The following is a 26451-nucleotide window of genomic DNA, read 5'->3' on the forward strand; positions in this document are numbered from 1 at the left end:
CACACCTATCCACTTCCTTAACACATACTAGTACACTATACTAGTACACTAAGCTAATACACTATAATTGTACACTACGTTGGTACACTACAGTAGCATGCTGTTAGCACAGTCCATGCCCATGCATCAGCTGGAGGGAATGAGGAGTTAGCTAGCTGTTGATTGAGATGCTTGATTTCAGCAAGTGCCTGGTTGATTTTCGAAATTGCTGTGTGTGTGTGTGTGTGTGTGTGTGCGTGTGAGCATTAATGTGTGTGTGAGACACAGGCATCGCCTGAGCCTTGAACCACACACAGATTGGAGAGGATGTGACAGTCATCTGGGTATAACGAAGCTCTCTTTGTGTTGCACTGGGCCGTATGGAGTGACTGAGACAAAATGTCACGTTAAATCCACCATCAAGAAGTAAACAATGAAAAAAATATTCCTTGAATGCTAGCCCCCTCTAGTGGTGAAGAGTGGCACACCACCACCTACTGAGACAGGAAGTGGCTGACCCCTAACACGACATTGATGTTGCTGTGGGAGATGTTGCTGTGGGATGTAGCTGGCGCCCCCTGTGGTCTGTCTGTGAGCCAGGCCTGTGCCACCTGACACCAGCACCAGGCCAGTGCATCTGATAGCTCACCACAGCTGACAAACGCTTGAACCGGCCAACAGCACATCCTATGTGTGTGTGTGTGTGTGTGTATGTGTGAAACACACAGAGAGAGAGAGAGAGAGAGAGAGAGAGAGAGAGAGAGAGAGAGAGAGAGAGAGAGAGAGAGAGAGGAGTGGAGAAGAGAGAGTAGGAGAGTGACTGAAGAGAGAAGAGAAGGAGAGGGGAAGAGAGGGAGGGATGAGACAAAGAGAGACAGAGAGAGAGGAGTGGAGTGGAGGAGAGAGTAGGAGAGTGACTGAAGAGAGAGGAAATGGGGAGGCAAAGAAAGTGACAGAGAGAGTGTGTGTGTGTGTGTGTGTGTGTGTAGGAGACAGACAGATGTGTGTGTTGTGGAGTGTTTGGAGGGGGGCTCGAGGGAAGTCTGTCTCTGTAAAGGTCAGTCAATGATGCTTCAGCGCCCTGCTGACAAGCATGAAGGCCAAGCAGCACCATCAGCAGAGGCCAGTAGGGCTCCAGTCGCACCAGCCCTGTGCTGGGTGACCAACAGCCTCTAATAGAGGCCAAGAGGTTCTGGGGGAACAGCCTCCATAACGTACTTTTCCTTTTTCTCTCTCAATCTTTCAACCTTTTTTTTTTTATACACAGTGAAAGGAGAGGAGAGAGGAGAACAGATAAGCCTAAAACAGAGTAGATTAAAGCAGAGCAGACAATAGAGTATAGTAAAGTCCTCATGAAGTACTCACGAATGATGCAAACTTTTTTTTTTTTACTTTCTTTCCCAAAATATCTTCCAACCTTTCAAAAAAAAAACTTTCCCAAAAATGTTTTGAAATGATTAAAAAAAAAAACGTTTTGAAACTTTTTCCCCCAAAATATTTAGAAACCTTAAAAAAAGTTTTGAATTTGTTTTTTTTCAAAACATTTATTTTTAAGTACAGTAACAAAGTATTTGTACTTCGTCCCATCTCTGAATCTAAATAGTATGGTTCAGCCTGACGTTCAGCATGAGTCCCACAGAAATATGAGCTCCTACACACATTTACATTACATTTACATTTAGTCATTTAGCAGACGCTCTTATCCAGAGCGACTTACAGTAAGTACAGGGACATTCCCCCTGAGGCAAGTAGGGTGAAGTGCCTTGCCCAAGGACACAACGTCATTTGGCACGGCCGGGAATCGAACTGGCAACCTTCTGATTACTAGCCCGCTTCCCTAACCGCTCAGCCACCTGACTCCCTCTTCCATTAAACACTTTCATTGCGAAGTTCTCCAAGCATAACAATCTATTTACTCTCTCGTGTTCTGTAATGGTGATTGAACGCATGACTGGAAGCACTGACAGCACAACCATCTGTCGCTGCAGTCTTCTGAGGACAGCATGCTAGCATCAACATGCTGCAGCCAGCTAGCTAGCTCAGCGCTTTGACGAAGCCGGAAGCGATTCTTCAACCAGCTACTACTCCTTCTTTTTCCCTCACTATCTGACATGATATTACACCCAAAAGGCGTGACCACTGACATTTATACTGCAGTGATAACTAATACCCAACATTAACAGAGCAGTCCCTCCTAATCTCATCATATCTGTGAATTAGCCACCTATAAAATGGCCATTAGATATGTCTCAGATTGAAGCGTAGCTTGTTGATAATCCCTTTTGATTTTTTGCGGCTGACGGGTGGTTAGAGCATTTGACTGCAGATCAAAAGATCGCAGGTTCAAATCCCCTCCCCCAGTACTCAGCGCCTTGGATAAAAGCGTCTGATAAAAGAACAAATGATTACTATTAAAAATGAATACATTTTAATTAATTAGCCTGTTTTCTGACCCTTAGCTATGAGGGGGAGGGGGGCTTTCAGCGAATCCTTGTGGATGGGTCATGGCTTTAGAATGGAGCATGAACACAACACTCAGCTGAACAGTAACAGACACGATGGTGGGTGGGGTGAGGCGTCCAATCAGGACGAAGCCGGAGGCGTTCAGGGGAACGTACCTGCTCCTCCTGCAGTACGGGCAGACATGAGCTCTGCATGGAGGGAAGCCACACAACACAGGGAGAGTCCTGGGTTTGCTGTGGGAGATACTGTAGGCCTGCTGTACCTAATGTTGTGTTGTCGTCGTATCGTAGTGTGTGGAGCGACACTTTAAACTTAGTGTTGTAACCACTAAGATTTTTTTTTTTTCATATAGAACATCACATTGTGTGATTGTTGTAGTCAAAAACAGGACATGCATTACTGTGGTCTTATCGTTATCCAATAAAGAAGAAGAGTAGGAGAAGCACAACAGTTCTCATTGGCTGGCGGCAGCTTGTCGTGGCTGAAGCTGCCCTTTCATGCTTACTACAGGGTGATCTTTGCTCCACTAACATGATGAACTCTCTAGGACTGCACTGTATATTTATATACTAACATGTAGTACTGGCTGCCTATGGGAGTCACTTTTACAGTGAGCAGTACTGTACATCTGGAATATAAGAGTGTGAGGTAGGTTAGCTTTTGATTCATGGGTGTCATGGAAACCCTCTGGTGTGGCTGTATCCAGTCTAATCACCATGGATACACTCCACATTCATCATCATATTTATCATCATCATCATGGGTGTGTGTGTGTGTGTGTGTGTGTGTGTGTGTGTGAGAGAGAGAGTAAGTGAGTGTGTGTGAGAGAGTAAGTGTGTGTGTGTGTGTGTGAGAGAGAGTGAGTGTGTGTGTGTGTGTGTGTGTGTGTGTGAGAGAGAGAGTAAGTGAGTGTGTGTGAGAGAGTAAGTGTGTGTGTGTGTGTGTGAGAGAGAGTGAGTGTGTGTGTGTGTGTGTGAGAGCGTGTGTGTGTGTTCTCACCGGAGGCCGCAGCAAGGCAGGGTGAGGACTCTAAGCAGGGCCAGCAGGACTCTGAGGGGCAGCAGGGTGAACACGTACAGGAAAGCATCCAGACACAGGAAGAAGCCAAAGATCATGAGCTGCAACACAAACACAACGCCGCGGGTCACACACCATGCTGACGAGGGGTGAGAGGCACAATGAGAGGCCTGCATGGTTCCACTGGGAGACTGTGTGTGTGTGTGTGGGGAGGGGAGTGTGTGTGTGGGTGTATGGAAGGGGGATTGGGTACAAATCAAATCAAATTTATTTGTATAGCCCTTTTTACACGCAAGCATGTCACAGAGGGCTTCACATATGCCCATAGAACTGCCCCTCAACAGTACAGTTGAGTAACAGTTGAGTAAGTACAACTTACTGTACAGGGTACAGTAAGTTGAGAATCGTAGGAGGAGGGGGTTGTCATTTTTATACCATTAACAATGAATCAGCATTCAAACATATTATTAGCCATTCAGATCGAATGTGTGACAAGTTTTAAATGTAGTTTCAAAACATAAACATAATCTGGCATCAACGTTTCAGTAAGTGCACCCTGTTCATCTCTTCTGGTTGTGTTCAGTGTTTGTGTTGTGACAGTCAACGAAAAACCCAACAACTTTAGGATGAATATTTAAGAAAAAAAACCTTCCCAGCATTTTATTATGTTCTCTCTGACATGTAATTGGTATTTTTTATAATAATCTGAACTTCACAATTCGCAGGTTAGTCCTACATAAAAATACTAAAATCTTCCAAAACTAGATATCGACTTCAAGGTCAAAAGCAAATTATCACTCCTAAACTATGTACATTTAGTCATTTTTTAGCAGACGCTCTTATCCAGAGCAACTTACAATAAGTAAACTATAAAATCCATACAAACATACTACCTTCTCAAACAGGAAATGGAACAGTGCAGCCATTTTCCAATGAGGAGAGGGATCATAAAGATATCCCCGTTCCAGCGTGCCTTAAAACCAAGCTCCTTAGTAAAAACCAGCTGCTGCTGTAACAACACTTCCTGATTCCAGGGGGGGGGCTGGGTGAGCGAGTAACAAAGATACTGTTTCATTGGCCGATGGTGGGGCTTTGTAAGCTGTTGGTCATTACGCTGTTTGTTTGAACACACATTTCCTGGTCCCCTGGTTTTGGAATGCCCTGACTAACCAGGCTAGCCAATAAGGGCTGGAGTTAGTCTGTAGATCAGCCTGCATGCTGAAAGACGTTTGTTCAATTGCCTCTGGAATTTCTGAGGGTGGGAATGGGATCCGAAGTTGTAAAACACTGGGATTGTGTGGTCTATCCACTGTGGTAAACGTAGTTAAACTTTCATTCTGAGCACTCGAGATAATTGCATTTTACTTAATAATTTGGACTAAATCTTTCTAATTTTTCAGCTTGAAGGAACATAAATTAAGTATTGGAATTTAAAGTATTCACTTGTTGTTTTCCTTTTTAAATTCCAACGTTTCACCCTATTGTAAATAATTAACATTTACATTTACATTTAGTAGACGCTCTTATCCAGAGCGACTTACAGTAAGTACAGGGACATTCCCCCGAGGCAAGTAGGGTGAAGTGCCTTGCCCAAGGACACAACGTCAGTTGGCATGACCGGGAATCGAACTGGCAACCTTCGGATTACTAGCCCGATTCCCTCACCACTCAGCCACCTGACTCCCTAATACTTCAATACCACCCCCTAGTGGCTTTACTGAAAACATAAAAAACATACAACAGCGCTTAATTCATAATAAGTCTTGATACGTTCTAATTTATAATTAAAGATCTGGTCCTCCAACTGTCAGCATGACAAAACATGATTAACACGTTTCACAAGAAACACCAATGCTATGTTTGTCACCAACATTATCAGAACATTATCAGCAAACAGTTCTGAACTGACCTTTGTGAGCTGATGCGTGTGTGTGTGTGTTTGTACATGGTATAGGTGCTTGTGTCTGTTAGTGCTCTCGCTGTGTGTGTGTGTGTGTGAATGTGTGTGTGTCACAGCTCTCCCTCTGTGTGTGAAACAGAGAGAGAAAAGGGGAGAGAGAAGGGGGGAGAGAGAAAGAGAGAGAAGGGGGGAGAAAGAGAGAGAGAGAGAGAGAGAGAGAGAGAGAGAGAGAGAGAGAGAGAGAGAGAGAGAGGGGGGGGGGGGAGAGAGAGTTCACAGGGGTTCCCCTGAGGGACCACACTGTCCTGTACCTTTTCCAGCTCTTTGGGAATGCGCATGCACGTGTACACGCGCTCTCTGCGCTCCGTGTACTTTGCCTCGTTACGCTCCAGGAAGTAGCCTCTCGTGAGCTCCGCACACATGAAGCGCCCCAGCGACGGATCTGGAATAACATTATGACAACAGTTACTTACGCTGTGTTACCACCCGCCTATTGTCTCGCACTACCTCACATGGCTGGCTGGTACAGTGGCTGTCCGTGGAAGTGTTTTCTACAAAATGCTACTGTATACTGTGGTGTTGTATGTATAGATAGTGGAGAAATCTGTAATGCCCATAATGGATATTTTCAGACAGTACTTAGTAGAAGTATACTGAAAACATTAGTGAGAAATAGCCTACCAATTTTCAGTCTATAAACTAGACTATTTAGGTGATGACATGAACACAAAAGCATTATTTGTTTTAAAATGGGACTAATATGATACAGCATTACACAAATCTACACTTTTGTTGCTCAATGTGGCGTCAACAGATATTTTCTGCTGTTGGGAAAAAGCGCCCCCTTTATTAAACTAGATGAAGTTCGCTAAGGTAAGGACGTTACCCGAAATGACCCCATACTGTCATTCTATCTTTTCCAATTGACCTGATACATTGACAAACTGTCAAACATGCCATGCATCACATATATAACACAATAGCCATCTCCAAAGATAATAAAGTCTATTTTGACAGATTCTGTAATGTGGAATGATTTTTTACAACTTTTGTGTTTCATTTTGGCGCGATAACGTTATGCTTGCCTCTATTAGCTACAATAACTATTTTATACACGTCTCTCGAAGCAAGCCGAACAACAACATTGAGCGGGCAAGGAGGTTCAACAAGTTAGCTAACTAGCTATCAATAGCCATCCTTCGTAAGTGTGATAATGACACTGGAAGCCAGCTATCTGCAGCTGAGTGAAATATTAACCCGTTCTTGGAAATAGCTGTACCCAAGACTGCGAGCTATTGAACTATTGAACACTGGCATTGCTTGCTAGATAGCCTAACTGAGCTATATCTCCCTTTCAACTTCCCAATAAAAAGCGCAATTGTCATTCAATCACACACACAATCGCCAGATTAAATAATGGGCACACACACATCTTTCAGTCAATACAACGACATATTGTATAAGCCGTGTACGTTGACAGGATAGCGTATAAATTGAAGCTATAAAACGCTGTTTTGCCAGCTTGCTAGTATTGGAAGACAGGTCACAAGTTGGGTTAGACGCTGACAGCTCCGTCATTCTCAGATGACGTGATTAGCTCCACTCAGTCTGATCAAGCCAAGGCGCTGTACAGTACATGACGAAAACTACTACTAGCACGTTTTAGACACAATTAGTGTCTCTGTTCTACCCATACCTTCTTCGCACGCACGTTCATATTTCAAGATAATTATCTTACTTTTCCTTGCGCCATAGATAACAATTAAGCAGTCTGGGACGTTAGTAAACTAGACAGGTTTCACCTAGCTGCTAGCTAGCAAGATAATTTACTGTACCTGAGAGATCGCGTTGTTGTTCCCGCCTGACAGCATTTATATCATAAAACCCCAACGTTTCCGGATCTGGAGTAATACCGATTTTACCCGACCTCCGTGCATCATCCCACAACAGGTTTTCCTTCTTCTTGACCTTAATTTCGGATTCTTTTTTATCTGACAGCCCGGTCCCCAACGAGTCCGCCATCTTCACTTTGCCCTGCTGTGGCAGTGAAACGAGCGTCGTTGTGTTGATGTGGACCAAAGCAACGTCATCACATTCTCGCTCAGTGGGCCAGAAAGTAAACAATTAGTTACCACAAACACACTGTACTGTAGCTCAAAAGAAATGAAATGCAGGTAAACATAATAGGCTGGTTAGCATCCCCGGACAGGAAACGTTTAATATCATAACTAATCACATGGACATGCTTTCTAAATGTTGTAACGGCAAAGTAAAGGCTTTCTTCACTGATTATAAAACCACATATAGGCCTAACCTACAGTAAAAGCCAGAACAGTTTGATAAAACATTTTTTTATTTGTATGTAACGTTAGCCTATAATGTCTTATTTGGAACCTGTCTGGAATGTAAATTGAAATCCACATGATGGCGACAAAGTCCCACTTAACGATCACCATCTAATTTCACCTTGAATCTAATAGCCTAGGCCTAATCAATAATAAGGCCATAACCTGAATACAATACAATAACAAACACATTACCATTTTAAAAGTAAATACTCCACGATATATCGTAATTTGTGTCAACATGGCAACGCTTTTAACACTTAAGTTGCTCCAAAAATCAAAGACAACCACAGGCATCAATCATGACCCTTCCCTTCAGACCCTAAAATGCTAATTATTTACATTTGCAGGCTAATTTCTTCCAGCGTTTAAACTATTTTACAAAACAAAACAGACTAGATCGTTAAACATAACGCTGATAAACAGTGTTAATTGTGTACAGTCGGCCTATATTCAGAAACAAATTCAGCCAATTTTGTAAGCACTGTTTATTGGCACACATAATGGCAAAGCATACATACCAGACATCAGATATGACACAAAACATCTCTGCTATATAATGTACAAATGTGCAGAGCACTAATAATACCAGCTCAAACCTATTCAGAAATGTGTTGGCTTCCTTACAAATGCACAAATAAATACACAAAGATCCAAATGTATAAAGACATCCACTGTTGTCTTCTGGATGTTGAGAAACCAAATCCAACCAGTGAGTCTAGGAGATCAGGGAGTATTAATTAGTCTGAGTTAAATGAAGAACACAAAATCAGGGATTTCAAATACTTTCTTTAGAGATTTGTGGGTGCTGGTTTTTGCTGTATCTTACTGTAGGATATGCGGTTATATTTTTTATATTTCGTAGACCAAAGAGATACACGTGATATAAATAAAGGTTGTTGTCAAAAGCAAGTTTTAGTTGCTGAGTTGGATTCTGGGATTGTTGAGGATGTGAGCTGACTTTACATTGTTCAGACATACAACCAGCATCCAAGTAGCTCTATAGAAATTTGAAATCCCTGCAGAAAAACAGCTGCCATGTACAAAATAGTCTCAGTGGTTATTTGAAGTGGATAAAACAGGTCACACCTCTATATACAGAGCTACAAACCTTGTAACAGTGTTCCCAAACTGATGAACCAAATAAAAACTGGACCAACGTTTCTCAAAAAGTACATATATTAAACAAAAATATATAAATCATGCAGGAAAAGCTTTAGAATATCAGTTTGGGAGTAGGTCATTAAAGGGAAAAATTCAAATTCCAAATAGGAAAACAAAATCAACCTTAATGCATTGGTGTCTCTTAGCAAAGTCACATATAGTACTGATTGGCAAAAATTACAATGTAATGGCAAAATATTCTGGGAGAGGCAAAATAACACCAATAGACTACAAACACAATTGAACAGGTTTGCATGAAATCACAATCTGCAACGACTGCAGTAATTCTGAAAAGCAATCCCAGGGCACCAGTTTCTCCATTTAAAACAAGTCCATAGTGGTGAAAGAGTCTGTTTCTGTTTAATTTGAAATTTTGAAGGAAAAAATAAAAACAGCAACATAAACAAACCAACAGCCAAATGAATTTCCAATAAAAATGCAAATGTTTGGGACAGCGATTCGGTGATCGCCAATGCATGTTGGCTCCGTTGGCTGTGGAAAACCTTACCGGTTCACTTTCGTTGAAGCTGTTGCTCTGAAAAGAGAATCTCAGTCTTAGTTTTTTTTCCTATTACTTCCCTGGTCATCTGTCATACAATGGCCATGACCTACAGGTCAAAAGAGCATACACACAGTAGACCGCTACAGGTAAAGTTCAAGAATTGAGAATATGTCCATAAAAGCAAGCTCAGACTTTGTGTCATTCTCTGGGCATTCCAGCTGAGGCTTTATTGGGGAAAATGGCCACCCTCCATAGTTTATCTCATTGGTGCATACAGCCTGTATGCATCTCCGTGAAAAAAGTAGTCTTTGTCATTGTGGATATTGCTGTGCAATGTCATCAGTTAGTAGCATCTCCAGGATTTTACAGTGATTCAGAGACGAATTGTCCTGGTATTTTGGTTGTAGGCCTAATGAGCGTGACACCATCGACCAGAGGTCTAGAATGTCACCAACAAGATTTAATTTCTGAAAATGGGTGAGGTCAGAGGAGTCTGCCCTAGTGTGTGAAATGGGTAAAGTCCACGGGGTAGGCCGAATCAAGACTTGTTCGGACTTGTTATCCTTTCATTTTTTTCTTTTTGCGTTTCTCACTGAGAGGGCTGAGGCGCTGTGCTCTCGGGCTTGCTGTCCTGGTTGCTGGGGGGCTTTGTGGCCCATGGGCTGTTGTTACCGAGTGCCGGTGAGCTGTTGAAATCGTCCTCGTCGTCAAGGCCGTTGGTGGCGTCGTACTGCGTGTTCTCCAGCCTCGTGATCAGACGCTCGTCTTCGTCGCCGAACTCGCCGCCCATCAAGGTAGGCTCACCCACCACCATCACGTCCTGTTGAAACACGACACAGCGACGGAGAGGGAAGAGTTAAAAGTCGGTACAGTGCAAAAAAAACAACAACAAAAAACAACAAAATGAGTAGGCCTACTGATGACGGTCCACTGCAGTAATTGTAAGATGATACGAGACGAAGTGAAGATGAGAGACAATTAGAACAGCCCTAGGCAACAAATAACGGAACCATATATTTCAGTTTCAAGTTTATGGGTTATCGTGATAATTATATTGGGTGATAAATGACACACCCTCACGAGATGTTGGCTGTCCCTACAGAACTGGGCATTGCCAGGGGAAAGGTTCCAGAATGGCTGACTGTTCCATCAGTTTCCTAGCGCTAAAACTGCTAATGGATCATTAAACTCACATAGGTAAAACTACCGCAAACATTCGAACCCGGTTTATGTGTTGCTGCTGCTGCTGGCCCATTGCTGGCGCGTTTGTTAGTTTGTTTATCTAGAAAGCGTATTCAGAAGCACTTCTACAGGCTACCTGTGGCTGTGTGTAGCCTATTCAGTAAATCCGAACCCTCTGTGCGGCCACTCTCCGCAAATGAAACTCGCCACTTTCGTAGCTAGCTCCCTGCCTCCCCGCCTTCCCAATCGATACTAATCATGTAAGACATATTTCAAGTGATGACCCCCCGGAGCTTGAGGTCGGGGGCAGGGGGAGGGGGTGGGTGGACTGGTTTGTTATTGGTCGTGGCAGGGGATGTTGCTGGTACAGATGTCTGTCAGCTTGGCTGTGGTAGCTGAGCCTGGCAGAGCTCATCCCCTGGAGACATCTTCGACATGATGTCACTCTGCCAGTCTCAGGATGGGTCCTGATCAGCACCCTTCAGATTAGATGCTCATCTGAAGAGCTGAGGGTCGAAGCTAACTGGTTGCACTACTGTGTTTGGTGATTGTTACTAGCACGTAGGCTAACGCTTACAGCATTCGGGTATGGACGGCACCTAAAGAATACGTGAGACAATAGATGATTGATTGGTTTGGATTTGTGATGTGACTGATTGCGTCATGTACGTGGAGACTGTTGTGTGAATCTCTTGTTGTGGAACAGCTGTGCCCTCCACCATCCTCTGGACCCTGGGACGAAGCCTCACAGTTAAATGGAGCGCTCGCTTCACTGCTCATGTGTGTCCACGTGGCTGGAGAGCTGAAGCTTTCCGCATTCCTCAACACACACACAAGCAAACACAGTTATACCAGAGACACACACACAAGCAAACACAGTTATACCAGAGAGACACACACACACAAGCAAACACAGTTATACCAGAGACACACACACACACAAGCAAACACAGTTATACCAGAGACACACACACACACAAGCAAACACAGTTATACCAGAGACACACACACACACAAGCAAACACAGTTATACCAGAGACACACACACAAGCAAACACAGTTATACCAGAGACACACACACACACAAGCAAACACAGTTATACCAGAGACACACACACACACAAGCAAACACAGTTATACCAGAGACACACACACAAGCAAACACAGTTATACCAGAGACACACACACACACAAGCAAACACAGTTATACCAGAGACACACACACACACAAGCAAACACAGTTATACCAGAGACACACACACGCACACACACACACACACAGACAACAACATACATAGGTACACACATAAACACAAAGACAGGCACGGCACGGCACAGACACACACACAAACAAACACAATTACACACAGAAACACAGGCACAGCCACACACACACACACTCAGATACACAAGTTTGAAGAGAGACGATCCATGGGGCCAGTTTGTTTACTTAAGAGAAAAGACAAGGCTCTCTTCACCCCCCCCCCCCACCACCACTACATCATACTACGCCTTAATCACGCTAATTAATTTAGGTGGGCTTTTTGACTAAATGACAATATCCACACTGATTCGTCAATTTGCATAGCTAATTAAGTCATTAGCTAAAAAATTTGCTGATTGCCAACAAACCTTGAATTCACCATCTGTTCCTATGAGGATGGCTGTCAACCTACCTATGGCCAATTTGGGCCAGTAAAAGCCCTGTGGTTGACAACAGCTGGTGACGAGACTAGCTTTAGGGGGTGCTAATAGTGATCTAATTAATAGCATTTTGTCTACTCATCTCATTAGCATTATCTTAAGAATTCCCTCGACTGAATGGACCAGAGCACTTTAATGACGGTTCAGACGAATCTCTTTTCATCGTAGGGAACAACTGTCTCTGTAAGTAAGTGGGGACTGCAGCTTTTCAGCCAGTAACTTAAACAAGTGGAATTTCCAACCAATTACGAGTTGAACGAAGAGATTGAAGAGGACACATAGAAAGCGGGACGTAAAGGACTAAATAAATCCATGCAGCAGATATTTATCCATTCACTTTCCAGTCACACTTAAAAACACGATAACAGTTCAGGGCCCACAACCAATCAAAGTTGCCCCCGTAAACATATGGACCTATTAGAGACATTCAGAACCCTCACCACAGGGGTGATCCGAACCAAAATCCTCACTGTAGTCCAGCAGCCACTAGAGGGCGCTGTTTAACATGTAACATCACCCCCCTCGCTCCCCCCCCCCCCCCCGCGCCGTTCTGCCCTCCTCCCTCCTCTCCCCTTCGGAGGGTCCGCTCCTTATTGTCATTGGGCTCACGTAGGCTTTTGCTCAGCCTCGAACGAACAACTTCTCAGACAAAGCCAGCAGGCGTGCAACATATGTACCCAGCATGCTACCACAGCGCGTCTGCTCTTAAAGACGCATGTCATCGCTGTGTTCCTTAAGAAAAGAAAGAGGGGGGGGGACAGTGTGTGTGTGTGTGGGGGATAGTTGTGGGTGTTTGTGGGTGTGCTTGTCCGAGAGAGGAAGAGATAAAGAAAAGGGTTGTGTGTGTGTGTGTGCAGTATTTGTGTGTGCATCCCAAAAAAATATTATTTGAAAAAGGGAGGGTAAGAGACAGAGAAGCAAAGAAAAAAAAGATGAGAGAGAGATATATAGAGACAGAATTAGAGAAAAGGTAGAGAGTTAGAGGAAAATAGAGGGGAATGACATAGAAAGAGGGGGGGGAGAAAGAGGGAATAAAGAGGAAGAGAGAGAAAAAAGAGAGAGAGAAAGAAAGCGAGAGGAAAAGGGAGAAAGTCAGAGAGAGAGAGAGAGAGAGAGAGGCAGAGCCAAACAGAGAGAAAGAGCGAGACAGAGAGAGGCAGAGCGAGACAGAGAGAGAGAGAGTGAGTGAGTGAGTGAGTGAGTGAGTGAGTGAGAGAGAGAGAGAGAGAGAGAGAGAGAGAGAGAGAGAGAGAGAGAGAGAGAGAGAGAGAGAGAGAGAGAGAGCGAGAAAAGGGACAGAGGGGAGAAATATGCTTTTTGTGGATTAAGAACCCCAACCTCTAAGGACATGGGAGGAATAACCCAACCCATAGCACAAAGTTCACTGCTTCCCACTGAGTAAAAACAATAGCCAGCCAGGCGGACTAGGCAGACAGCAGCTAAACCTTTAGGCTATATACCCAAGGATGGATCCCATGGTAAACAACAGAAAGCCAATATCGTCTTCTCCCGAGGCTCTATGTGGAGGTGTTTAAGGGTCTGTTTAACCTCAACTGTGTCAGATGTCTCTGTTACAGTTTACTGACACAGAATAATCCCTGAATTCTCTACATAGCCTATAAATAGATAGGTCCTGTTTTTCTTTTGTTTTATCTGTATGTCTGTCCGTGTGTCTGTCCGTGTATGTGTGTGTGTGTGTGTGTGTGTGTATAAAAAGATAGGAAGACCAAACCCAGTGGCGTCGATGCTTACAGGTACCTGACTGGAGAGGCTGAAGTTTGTGGCAGGGCTGCGTTTCTTGTTGGCGTTGCCGATGCCGCTGTTGGCGCTGCTGGCTGAGTTCTTCCTTTTCCTCCTCTTCGTGGCGGTTTGCCTGGCGGGCTCAGCTTTGGCACGACCAGCAAGAGAAACAGAAACAGACAACATAAAGCAACACACAAGGTAGCACACACACACGCACCCACACACGCACGCACACACGCGCACACACACACGCGCACACACGCCACGCACCCGTCATACACGTCTTTCACACATCACACATACGCATTCAACACACACACACCACACACATAACCATCCTGAACTTCTTACACACGTCAAGCAGACACATAACACACACGCACAGACAGAGCGGCTACTCTAAGGAGACCCATGCTTGGTTTTCTTCCGTGGTGAAATCCCACACGTTAACATCTCCCGTGACATGCACTAGTAAGAAGCAACCTGGGTCATGTGCATAACCGCTCAACAGAGAACTGCGCTGCTCAGTGTCATATACATGTGTTTAAGATTCTGACCTGTGGCAAAACAGCTAAATTATACTGCATGTGCTCAACTGTGAAAATGAACACATCCATGATCTAAATGATCTAAATCTGTAGGGATATGCCATCTGTAGCAGTCTTCTCTCTGTCTCATCATGTTTGAGAGGAAAGGTTTGCGTCAGTATTTAATGTCAAACTATTACCACGTAATGATACAGCATGGCGTTTTTAATAAATCATTTTCAGCAGTGAGGATTTTCTTAGCAAAGTATTTAGTGGATAAAAATGTGTTTAGTGTTTGAATGGTCGGATTTCTTTCTTTGCAGTTGAGCATCCATGATGTATATGCACACAAAATGTATTTCATGGCATTCTGTTCAGCAAGAGAATGCCCCTCCCTTAAAACATGACGTTACTCTAAGGCTACGTCTATTAAAAGCTCACAGTAGAAGACAGAAAAGGTACCTTTTTTGTGATTTGTGGGAAATATTTCCGTTTTGAAGTTCTGTGGGTGCCCAGCTGAAACCGGAACCAAAATGAATTTGGTTTTATTAACGTTGTTACTGTATTACTAACTGTGTCAAACATAGAGAGACAAGATATGTCAACAGGCAGACTGGAAGATAGTTGTACATTCACTGCAATGTACATACAAGGCTGTTTCTTCCAATGTTATTAGAGGAATCATGCTTCAATAAAACAAGTATTTGTACATCTATAAATAACTTTTAGACTGCCGTGACTGGGATTATCTAAGCAATCTATTGACAAGTGAAGTAATGAGACTCGTATTAGTATTAGTACTGTAGAGGTAGAAATGCTCCTTAACTCTACAATAATTTCTGAAACACATCTGTTGTATTTATTTGAAATGTCCAGGGTGCTTGTGAAAATAACAGCATCCTTTATAATCCCTGTGAGACAAATAACCATCGTGTGATCTTCAAAAATGAAATACATTTTTTGAGGTTCTTACTAATCACACCAAGGGAGATGCTTTGATATTGAATCTGCTCAAACTAGCAAAAGTCGAACTCTTCTCGTGACCAAGGAGAGGCTGCGGGAGGCTGAGAAGCAGCCGTCTGACAGACGCAGAAGCTTCAGAGGCTGACACACTGACACACTGAGGCCCACACGCTGTCAGGCCCAGCGCTGACACACTGAGGCCCACACGCTGTCAGGCCCAGCGCTGACACACTGAGGCCCACACGCTGTCAGGCCCAGCCCTGACACACTGAGGCCCACACGCTGTCAGGCCCAGCCCTGACACACTGAGGACCACACGCTGTCAGGCCCAGCCCTGACACACTGAGGCCCACACGCTGTCAGGCCCAGCCCTGACACACTGAGGACCACACGCTGTCAGGCCCAGCCCTGACACACTGAGGCCCACACGCTGTCAGGCCCAGCCCTGACACACTGAGGCCCACACGCTGTCAGGCCCAGCCCTGACACACCGAGGCCCACACGCTGTCAGGCCCAGCGCTGACACACCGAGGAGGACATGTGGCCCATTGTCACTGACAACCTTTTTTGGCTTCCCTGATCCTGCGAGAGTGACGCACTAAAATTCGCTTCCATTTCCACCCAAAAGACTTATCAGGGCAGAAACGCTTCCCCTCTCCCTTCCTGACTACGGCTGGACCATTCTCCCGGCCCGGGAATAATGGGAGGAAAGACGAAAAACAGAGCTAATAAGGAAACCGCCATTACGGTTCAGCAGAACAATTCAGTTTCAGTCTGGGTCAAAGTATCGATGCTGGAGTGAGAGACAGGACACCTCTCTATTGTTTAACAAAACGGATCTTAAAAACAAGAACATCTTGGATTACAATAACAACCTTTAGTTAAAATGATTCTTGCTGTAATATACCATATGTGCTTGACTGGTATGCAAGTACATTAACCAAAACTTATTGTTACACAAGGGATTTTACAAAAGCATATAGTGTTTAGGTGTTAAGTAACTGGTGACAGTGTATCATTTTCTGCATTACCATTCAGTTAATGTATGTAAACTACATGACAATAATCGTCTCCCACTGTGCACAATGAAGTCGCTGACAGTGGGCTCTGAAACTCAGGAGCGTTCTGACTCTAATCCTGTGAAACTCCATTTTCCTTTTCAAAGTGAACAGTCTGCACAGTACACTTGGGAAGACGCTGGCGAGGGAGTTGGATTTGGTGGTTTGATTACAGTGGACCCTCTTAATTAAAGTTCAGCTACTCTCCTAGTAACACAGGTTTGAGTCAGAGGGTTTGTACTGGTGTTGGTTTTTAAAAGACATCTCGTCACGACTCGGCGAACATTGCAGTAATTTGTAGCCCTCAAATGTGTCCAGAATTCTGCTGGTTTTTTCCTCCAGCTTAAGACTGCGCACGACCAATTTAAACCAACTATTATCAAGAACCTCCCCCCCTTACCATCCATCAAAATCTGACACGCCCGCTAGGTCGCAATTAAGATTCAGGAGACATTTCTGATTAATTTCAAACATGTAGAATACATTTTTCAAGCACTGTGAAATACGGATAGACATTCAGTAACACAAATCATGCGATCAAAACATTTCATTACCTTCTGTTATTTGGACTGCTTCTGTCAAAGAAGCGGGCTTGGTTAGGTAGGCAGTGCAAATGTTACCTGGGGGAGCCACCATCCTCTGCCACTTTTGGAACAGGCATGTCTTCAGACAGTCCCTAGGACTGAGGTTGTAGGTCTTGTGCCTGGACATGAGTTCCTGCATGGGCTCCAGTATGACACACAGCTGTGGACCACAAAGGTGCACAAAGGAGCATTTTAGTTTATGATACACACACCCACACACACACACACACACCTGTGTCCCAGTGTTAGTTTGGGCTTGTTTCTACAGCGCGGTGCTGAGTGGTAGGCGATGGGAACAGCTCTCTAAGCCCATGCTCTCTACTGATATTCTCTTCCTGACACTGGAATATCCTCCGGCAGCACAGTGAACAATCCCTGGATTTGAGCCTGAAAACAAGAGCTATTTACAGGCAGAATGGTAGGAAGCCTGCAGCCCTAATACATGGAAAGGCTTAAACAGGCTGACTGCAAAAAACAAGTAAAAGAAGGACCGGTTTTGACCCTTAGCCAGGAAGCCGTCACCCTTTAAGGAAGAACTGATAAATGGTGGGAAAGCGCCTTTCGAAAGACAATAAGGACGGCGTTTGTGCGGGGAAAGGGTGTATTTTACTTCAACACTCAGCAATGTTCAGATAACATAAAATCAGTTCAGCTGGCGGAAGACCGATGTTTACACTATATTCTTTTTGGGTGTAAAACCCTCCCTTCACCTGGGAAAGCCTGCCAAGTTCTCAACCAGACCAGCATTTATTACTGAAACACAAACAGGCTGGCTTTTGTAATGAAGCTGGCTGAGAGTAATTCTGAGACTCCAAAATAATTTGGATAAATCATTGGAGAGAAAAAAAAGAGATTGGATTATAGATGACTGGATTATGTTTGGTTTTCGTCAGCGAGATTATAAAAAGTAAATGCATTCCTGAAAGGTTTCTAATTGTGGCAGTAAACTAGAACCTTGAAGGGCTGAAAATGAAAACAGCAACACAGAGACCCTCTTCAACCCTTCCCTCCCTCCCCCCCACCCCTCCTCCCCCCCTCACTCCCACTAACACAAAATGTAAAGAATGGTCATTAAAATATCCCCAAAAGCTCTTTCTCTCTCCGCAGTCATAATAAACAGTGGATGTTCCTTGGCTACTGCGCAGCATTTCACAATTATGAGTCTCAACAGGGAGTGTTCATTAATGTTATGCTAATTTTCTCTATCCAATTAATTCGCTCCCTCTCTCGCTCTCCCTCTCTCTTTCGTTCTCTTGTTCTCCCATTTGGAAATCGTAGCTGTCACTCAGCCGTGGACTGAGAAAGAGCAAACAAAGCCCTCTGAAATAATGACTAATGTATTCCTTCTCAGACAGCTTATCCAGTACTTTCGCTAAGTATATGTTATAAATACATCAGAGAATGTACCTAAAAAGTAAACAAGGACACACATAAGGTTACCTCTGAGGGAGTTATGCGTTGATTAAAGGAATATAGACTAGAGTAGAGTGGAGAGTGTTCACTTTCGCTTTAGTACGGACATGTGAACAAAACATACAGACAGAGAGAGAGAGAGAGAGAGAGAGAGAGAGAGAGAGAGAAGAGACAGAGAGAAAGAGAGGGAGAGAGAGAGAGAGAGAGGGAGAGAGAGGGAGGGAGAAAGAGACAGAGAGAGAGAGAAAGAGAGACAGGGAGGGAGAAAGAGACAGAGAAAGGGAGGGAGAGACAGATAAAGGAAGGGAGGGAGATACAGAGAGAGAGGGAGACAGAGGGAGGGAGTGAGGCAGACTGGCAGACAGACAGGAAAACAGACAGGCAGTGGGGCTCTTACCCTGAGGTAGTTGAGGGTGAAGTTGGTCAGGCCCATACGGGTGATGTTTTTAGAAAGCTGCTCCAGCACCTGTGGGTCTTGTGCCTGTGTGGGTGAAGGCCAGTACAGTGAACACTTACTGAAGAACTCGTTCCTAGATTGCTAATTACTGTGAAAGAAATTAACCCAACAGCCGGAGCTATTACTGCCGGCAACTATCCTTCTATCAAAATTCCATGTCCGCTGCTTGAATCCACAAGCAAACTGTCTGTTATTGTCCTGGTAGTTCACACACAGCCCCATCATTCATGAGGTTATTACATTACATTTACATTTAGTCATTTAGCAGACGCTCTTATCCAAAGCGACTTACAGTAAGTACAGGGACATTCCCCTGAGGCATGTAGGGTGAAGTGCCTTGCCCAAGGACACAACGTCATTTGGCACGGCTGGGAATCGAACTGGCAACCTTCTGATTACTAGCCCGACTCCCTCACCGCTCAGCCATCTGACTCCCGTTATGTGTCACCTTTTTAGAGTCTGAATTAAATCTGAAGTTGTGTTCTATTCTGCTAACGTTGTATTCTGCTAACGTTCTATTCTACTAACGTTCTATTCTGCTAACGTTCTATTTAACTAACGTTCTATCTGGATTCTCAGCTCCTCTTTTTCTTTTCCTATAGCAAAAAAAAATTATTATTTAAAAAAAAAAAAACAAGCAAGAGATGGCCCAGTCTCAAGGCTCACTCATATTCACCACCTTATGAAATATGCATCGCTCCATCTCAGCTTGCATCGTGGTGAAAAGACAGTCAAGAAGGAAAATATCAAGCCTTCCTCTACTGTACACCACACCAGGAGTGAAGGAGAGGAGATTTCTTGTTTAAGATTTTCTTTCTAAAGATGTTTCAAACATGGGAAAAGTCATTTTTGAATCTACAGGCTGATCTGGCGCCTATTCAAAAATAATAATCTCTGGAGATCGTTTAAATGGATGTTTATGTAGGTCTATGTGATTTTGATTTATAAAGTGGGTATACACAGCAGGATTTGACCATAAGACCATTCCTCGAAAACCATGGTTACCGACAACAGCATTGAGCACCATTCCAGAGCTGAATGCTTAAAACTGCATGTGTGCCTGTGTGTGTGTTAATGACAGACCTCTTCAGTGCCTGTGTGTGCCTTTGTGCATTTCAGTATATTTCTGTGTATATATACAGTACTGTGAAAACATCTTAGGCACCCAAGATTTTTTACACAAATATGATCAGAAATATATATTTTTTGTCTTCTGTATCTGTGCTGCAATAGAAAAGTCCAAAAAAAGCATTGCATTTTAGCTTTACTTTTATAGTTTTTTATACGTTTTTTAAAACTTTTGCTACTATATATGCATATACAGTCTGTGTGTGTACATGTTTGTGTGTATGTGTGTGTGTTTACACATACATACGTGTACATACATGTGTATGCACAATATATGTGCATATCCTACACATCTTACATATATATATATGTGTGTGTATGTGTATATATATATATACACACACACATACTGTATATACACACACGCACATATACTGTATATGTGAGCAGGGACTGCAGATTCTTCATTTCTGAGTCACAATCCTGTCTCTGTGCCGCATTAGTCGAGGCTTTTATCACAACAGCTAACTCACGTTTGCGCATCATTCACACGGAGACACACACATCCGGACTAAGCCCTCCACACCCCTCTCTCCTGGAATAAGTGTGAAGACCCACGGGGGGCAATTTAATGGTGTGTGAATTTTATATGAAGATTTTAACCAAAAAGAAGGCTGGCTGCACCAAAAAAAAACACTTCTAAAATATACCTTCTCACCCAGAGGGCCGAGGAGAACGTTTCAGAGGAGAACATGTGTCTGTCAGGTGTGGAAAGTGCTATGAGGTGTTGTTTAGTTTAGAGGTTGAATGCATATGCAGAGTAAACATATTATGTACGTGACTCATATGAGGACATACCAGATTATGAAACGTATGGATATGTGATTAGTATAAGAGGGGTGTTGCAGGTACCTATAAGTTTCTCCTTAAAGTGCCCTTTCTGTGTAATGTTTATAACACTTACGGAATTAAAGTGATTATTCAGTTGAACTTGTTTTTGTTGTATATTTATAATTTTTAATTTCCCGGCAAGGGGCTGTCTTTTATCCAAAGCCGCCTTTGATGTCTTGCAAATAAATTGGTTTATAAAATCCCGTCCAAATTGGAACACTTTTCAAACTGCTTTGTCTGCATTTAAATTCCTGTGCTCTGAATAGCTAGTGACTTTGCGGTGGCCCAGGCAGTACAGAATACTAGTTGGTGTCTTGGTAGTGTAGAAGACTGGAGGGGTGTGTTCAAAGGGACACCTGAGAGGGCAGGAGTGGTCCAACACATGTTGAAGATGTCCGTGTGTGTATGGGAGTGTGTGTGTGTATATGAGTGTGTGTGTGTGTGACTTACGTGCATGGCCAGTATGCTGCGGGGGATGAGCTCTCTGTACTGTCTGATGGTGAAGTGCCAGGTCTTGATCCTCATCAGGTCATCGAAGGCAAACTCTAGGATGAGACGTCCCTCTGTGCACACCTGTCCACACACAACAACACAGGTCACACACACACAACAACACAGGTCACACACACACAACAACACAGGTCACACACACACGACAACTTGGTTCACTTTCCAGTGATGCATTCATTTAGCAGTCACTTTCATCCAAAGTGACGTACGGAGAAGGAATTAAACCTGTGACCCACCCCCCCCCCCTGATCTGCAGTCAAATGCTCTAACCACTGAGCTGTTTCTTATCTCACAGTCCCATGCCTTCTCTCCCTGACATGCAGTCGTCCGTTTAATCAGCTTGTTTAATCAGCTCCAAACAAAAGGATTTTGTTTCATAAACAACAACTGGATGTTCATGTGTAGCAGACCGGCTCCTGGTAGCGTACAGGCTGCTCCTGTTAGCGTACAGGCTGCTCCTGTTAGAGGAGCAGGCCGGCTCCTGGTAGAGGAGCAGGCTGCTAATGCACACTATTTTTGGAGCTCTACTCAGTTAGAGTGTCTGCTTTTCCAGACCACAACTACTTTTAAAAAGATATAGAGAAAGGTGTGTTTACATGAGAGACAAAGGATCTTTGGGTCAGAGTGAGCTTCCAATTAAGAGACAGAGAGGGAGAGGGAGAGAGAGAGCGAGAGAGAGCGAGAGAGAGAGAGCGAGCGAGAGGAAAAAAACACATATTTTGCCTTTAGCAGAATTCAGCGCTTTGCCGGGGCCCTTGCGTTTCCCTATGTTTCGTTGCTGTGGCAACCGGGGGAGAGGAGTGAGCCAGAGCAGGCGAGGAGAGGAGAGGAGGGGAGAGGGAGGAGGGAGGAAGGGGAAAAAAAATCAGCTGATTAGTTGGCATGGCAACCGAAAAGATGTAATCCCAGCAGACACACTCTAATCAATGCCCCTAGCACAGATGGTCTCTGGAGGATCAACAAGAAAGAAGCTGGCGGGCAAACAGGCCCCAAGTCACGTGGGTCGCTGCTAGCTAGCTCCGCCACGCCGGAAAAAGAAAAAGTATATATTAAAAAAAAAAGACTTTTTTTTTCTCTGCATGCAGCTCCTAAACCATTGAATATGTGATTTAACCCCTTCCAGTGCTGTGGTAGTCTGCTTCCTCCTCCTGAGAGGAGAACATGGTATCTCCTCACACAACCAGCCAGGGCTTAGCCTTCCTGTTAGCTGCAGTCAGCACTTCATATTTATAGATATCTCAAAAATATACTCATTTTCCTGGATCCGAGCTCACTATCGGAAACACGTTTGGCTGCATTTGCTCTGATACTGTTGATGGGCATTCTGTCTGAAAATGTGGATGTATTTTGTAGATTAGTGTGGATTAGTGCAGCGTGAAGCAATGTTTGAAAATAATCCAGCATTAAGTGTTTAATGGACAATGGAAAGGCCTTAATTCTACTTTGATTATAACTCTAACTGTTTATCTGACGGATGACCTCGGGCCCAGAGATAAGAGCAAGTTCAATATACGATACATCCAGTGATGTAAACACCACTACAACTTCCAATCACAGAAGTGACTGCAGACAAACCCTTCCCACAGTTGATCAATCAGATTACTACATGACCTAAACTGCCTTGTCATTCAACTACTGTATCTCTCCACAGTGTTGATCATTCATACAGAACCCTTGTTGTGATCTTTCTGAGGATTGAACCAAAGTGAGAACGGCACGACCCCGCTGAATTAAACTGATGAGACCCCACTGAAAACCCCTCCTTTGCTTTTAGAGTGGGGTCGTAAATCTCTTTCCAAATCAGACCAGCCAGGATCACCCTGGTAAGAGAAGCGAATCCTCACAACGTGAGCATCGCAGCTCCCACCACAGTACATCCCCAACAGTACATGGCTGACGACCATCAACAGTCTGTGGTTGTTGTCGGCCACAGGAAGTGGTGCACTGTACACGCTGGAGAAGTCAACGTGCATGGAGTCCCCCTTGTAAACGTTTCTCCTGATGGAGGTAAACACTGGAGGCTTCTCCAGCGTCGGAGGGCGATGGGATGAAGCTGTCTGGCTCCTCTCTCAGCCCAGGGAGTCCCTACCTCCTGGGGCTGGCTAACAAGGCCCTGGCCCCGACACACACACACTCACACAACCCAGGTGTAGTAAAGCCTGCTGGGTAGTGAATAGAGGTGATGGGATACCAAAAGGGCTCAGCGGGGGGTCTCGTTGGCCAGATCAACACCCCGGCCACCCCACCCTGCCACCCCTCCCCCTTACACACACACACCTCCCCCCCACACCTCTACTGTCCTCACACCCCCAGTTTACACATCCAGATCATTCCCAGTGGGATCACAAAGGGCTCCTCCCTCTGGGCCAAGGAGAGAAAGAGAGAGAGAGCGGGGAATGATTTCTCCAGGGATGAGGGATGGGGGAGGGAGGGATGGGGGGAGGGATGGGGGAGGGAGGGAGAGAGGGAGGAGGGGCACGAGGCAGACCTGATTGAGATTCAGTACTCCAGAGCTCAGGGGCTGTGAGCTGAGAGAGACCGTCTCTCTGTTATTGGAATTTTTTAATGAATTATTTTTTTCTTCCCTTCCACCTAAATGGGGTTTGTTAAGTAAATGTCATCTCGGTTGTTTAGTGTACTAAATGTATACAGTATATACATAATTTGGCTCGATCTTTTTAGAACTAGTTACAATATTATTTTTACAGTTTTGTTCGTTCCACAATTTCTTCACGCCTCTTTGGTTTTTACTGTTACACGCTGCTTCTGGTTACACACTGCTTCCTGTTACACGCTGCTTCCTGTTACACACTGCTTTCTGTTATACGATGCTTCCTGTTATACGCTGCTTCTTGTTACAGGATGCTTCCTGTTACACGCTGCTTCCTGTTACACGCTGCTTCCTGTTACACTTTGCTTCCTGTTACACGCTGCTTCCTGTTACACACTGCTTCCTGTTACACAATGCTTCCTGTTACACGCTAATCCCTGTTACACACTGCTTCCTGTTACACAATGCTTCCAGTTACATTCTGCTTCCTGTAACACGCTGCTTCCTGTTTCAGTGCAGAGGCTCGGGGCATTGTGGGTAATGTAGTTTTACAGGCGTGAAATGTGTGACTGTTAAAATCATGCAGTGTGCCTCACTGCTGTGTTCAGACTCATGGTACATGGCATCTCTTTAGCCTCTCTTTCTAGAGCCTTGATTGAAATTCAGCAGACAGTCAGCAGAGGCTCTCACAGCCTGTTAGTTATCTGAATCAAGCCATGCAGCAGAGCGTCCCCTCTGGTAGACGGCCATGTTCAGGTCGTCTGTACCTGGGGTGTGCGTGCTGTACATAGAGCAGGTGCACAACCGAGTTGAATCTCTGAAACTCACTCCACGGTATGAAAACCGTCCGCCCGCGCCATCGAAGAGCTTTCCTGTGGCGCAGCTGCTTCGTAGACGTGGTCGTCAAGACAGAGGACTCGAGTGTGAACCCAGGAGTGGCCAGGGGGGAGGTGTACCCGGGCCAGGGGGGAGGTGTACCCGGGCCAGGGGGGAGGTGTACCCGGGCCAGGGGGGAGGTGTACCCGGGCCTGTAAGTATCTATATATACTGTGTATATATATTTTTTTTTATATTTATATATGTGAACAATTTCTATATGCGGAGCACCCCACCTCCACTCAATTTCTTGTTGGTCGACTTCTGTAGAAAATGAAATGTTTTTATTTTATTTATTTTTTGTTGCAAAAACTGCATGTGCATAGTCCTGCTACGACGCGATGCCCCGAGAATGACCTCGTCCGCTTCCTCTTGGTCTGCTGCCTACAGTTCTCAAGTGATGCAGACACAGCCAAACGCAACACACAGTCACTTCACAGCAAATGCCTTTCATCTGCAGGCCTTTCATCAACCTTTACTGAGCCAGGTACTGTACACCATATCAGCCTTGTGATTGCAGACGAGCCGGTTTCAGCCCTAATTGAATTACACACACATCCAAAGAAAGATTTTTTATTCTCCTCGAAGAATTGATTTGATCTTTGACCAGTTAAATGCCTCACTTGGCCGATTATCATCTGGTGTGATGAATTATTCACACTCACAGGTCCTGGGTCAGGTCTTACCTTTGTAAACATTGGTTTCCCGTGCTGCGTGACCATGGTACACTGATCGCAGTCCACCGTGATGCAGGAGTTGTGGAAGGACTCCTTGGCGTGTTTCAGGATGTAGTAGAGGTCGGTGACTCCGCCTTCGAACACCGTGGAGAAGTAACGTGGGATCAGAGTCCGTCCGATGGCTGTAGGGAGAGGGAGAGGAGGAGAGATAAGTCCCTAGTCATCACTGGGTTGAGAAGACCTCTAACTCCAGTAATGAGCTGACTAAGAGAGTCATTTGAGGACTGCATCACATTAGATCAGCCACTGTACGGGGTATGGTAACGGTGTGTGGAGGGACGCCAGTTTGGTTAACGTTTCTCTGCCGGTAGATCCTTCCGGTGTAAACCTTACAACCCCACAGTTCTGCTTTCACGTTACTTTCCACATGCTGTTAGCAGCATAAAAAAAACGAAACAGCAATGCCAAGCAGTACATACTTTTACCAGCAGGTTATAAAATGACTGATTTGTTTGTTTCACCGTCAACAAACATAATTAACAATCGGTGGATGTTTGTATAGAGGAGTAGTGATCACATAGACGACACAAGAAATACATGAAGGGTTCAGTTATTCATCAATCCAAACGAGACCAGGAGAAGGAATGTGGAAAGTATGTCAAGAGCCTTCTGCCCTTAGGCTAGCTTGTGTCTTTTGTCAGTCTTTCCTCTGTTTAAAATAATATAATGGGTGATTTAAAAAGATCAGGCTTTTGGATACACGTGATATTATGCAAAATCCGGACAAGTGCCTTTTATCAGTCAGGCTACAAGACTATCTGAATATTAAATTTGTTAAAGATGACGGTCTATCCAAAGCACTGCAGGTACAGTGTTC

The 26451-nt window shown here is 44.4% G+C and overlaps 2 protein-coding genes across 4 annotated transcripts in view; both read right to left on the reverse strand.

The window, feature by feature from the left end:
- Positions 1-7421, reverse strand: part of tapt1a (transmembrane anterior posterior transformation 1a) — a 19839-nt gene extending 12418 nt beyond the window's left edge. Inside the window, exons 1-4 of one of the 3 annotated variants that reach the window (XM_062476124.1) lie at positions 7195-7421; positions 5671-5801; positions 3442-3560; positions 2598-2630 (exon numbers count right to left, since the gene is read on the reverse strand). In XM_062476124.1, the coding sequence (XP_062332108.1) occupies positions 2598-2630; positions 3442-3560; positions 5671-5801; positions 7195-7381 (470 nt within the window). In that variant the 5' untranslated portion in view covers positions 7382-7421. The remainder of the gene's footprint in view (positions 1-2597; positions 2631-3441; positions 3561-5670; positions 5802-7194) is intronic. The other 2 variants (XM_062476125.1, XM_062476126.1) reach the window with 2 other exon arrangements.
- Positions 7422-8174: 753 nt separating this feature from the next.
- Positions 8175-26451, reverse strand: part of ldb2a (LIM domain binding 2a) — an 18843-nt gene continuing 566 nt past the window's right edge. Inside the window, 7 exon segments of the mRNA XM_062476336.1 lie at positions 8175-10190; positions 14015-14142; positions 14989-15042; positions 17168-17291; positions 18942-19025; positions 21411-21533; positions 25584-25834. Coding sequence (XP_062332320.1) covers positions 9960-10190; positions 14015-14142; positions 14989-15042; positions 17168-17291; positions 18942-19025; positions 21411-21533; positions 25584-25834 — 995 coding nt within the window. The 3' untranslated portion in view covers positions 8175-9959.

Source organism: Osmerus eperlanus, chromosome 13, assembly GCF_963692335.1.
Source record: "Osmerus eperlanus chromosome 13, fOsmEpe2.1, whole genome shotgun sequence".
Classification (NCBI taxonomy): domain Eukaryota; kingdom Metazoa; phylum Chordata; class Actinopteri; order Osmeriformes; family Osmeridae; genus Osmerus; species Osmerus eperlanus.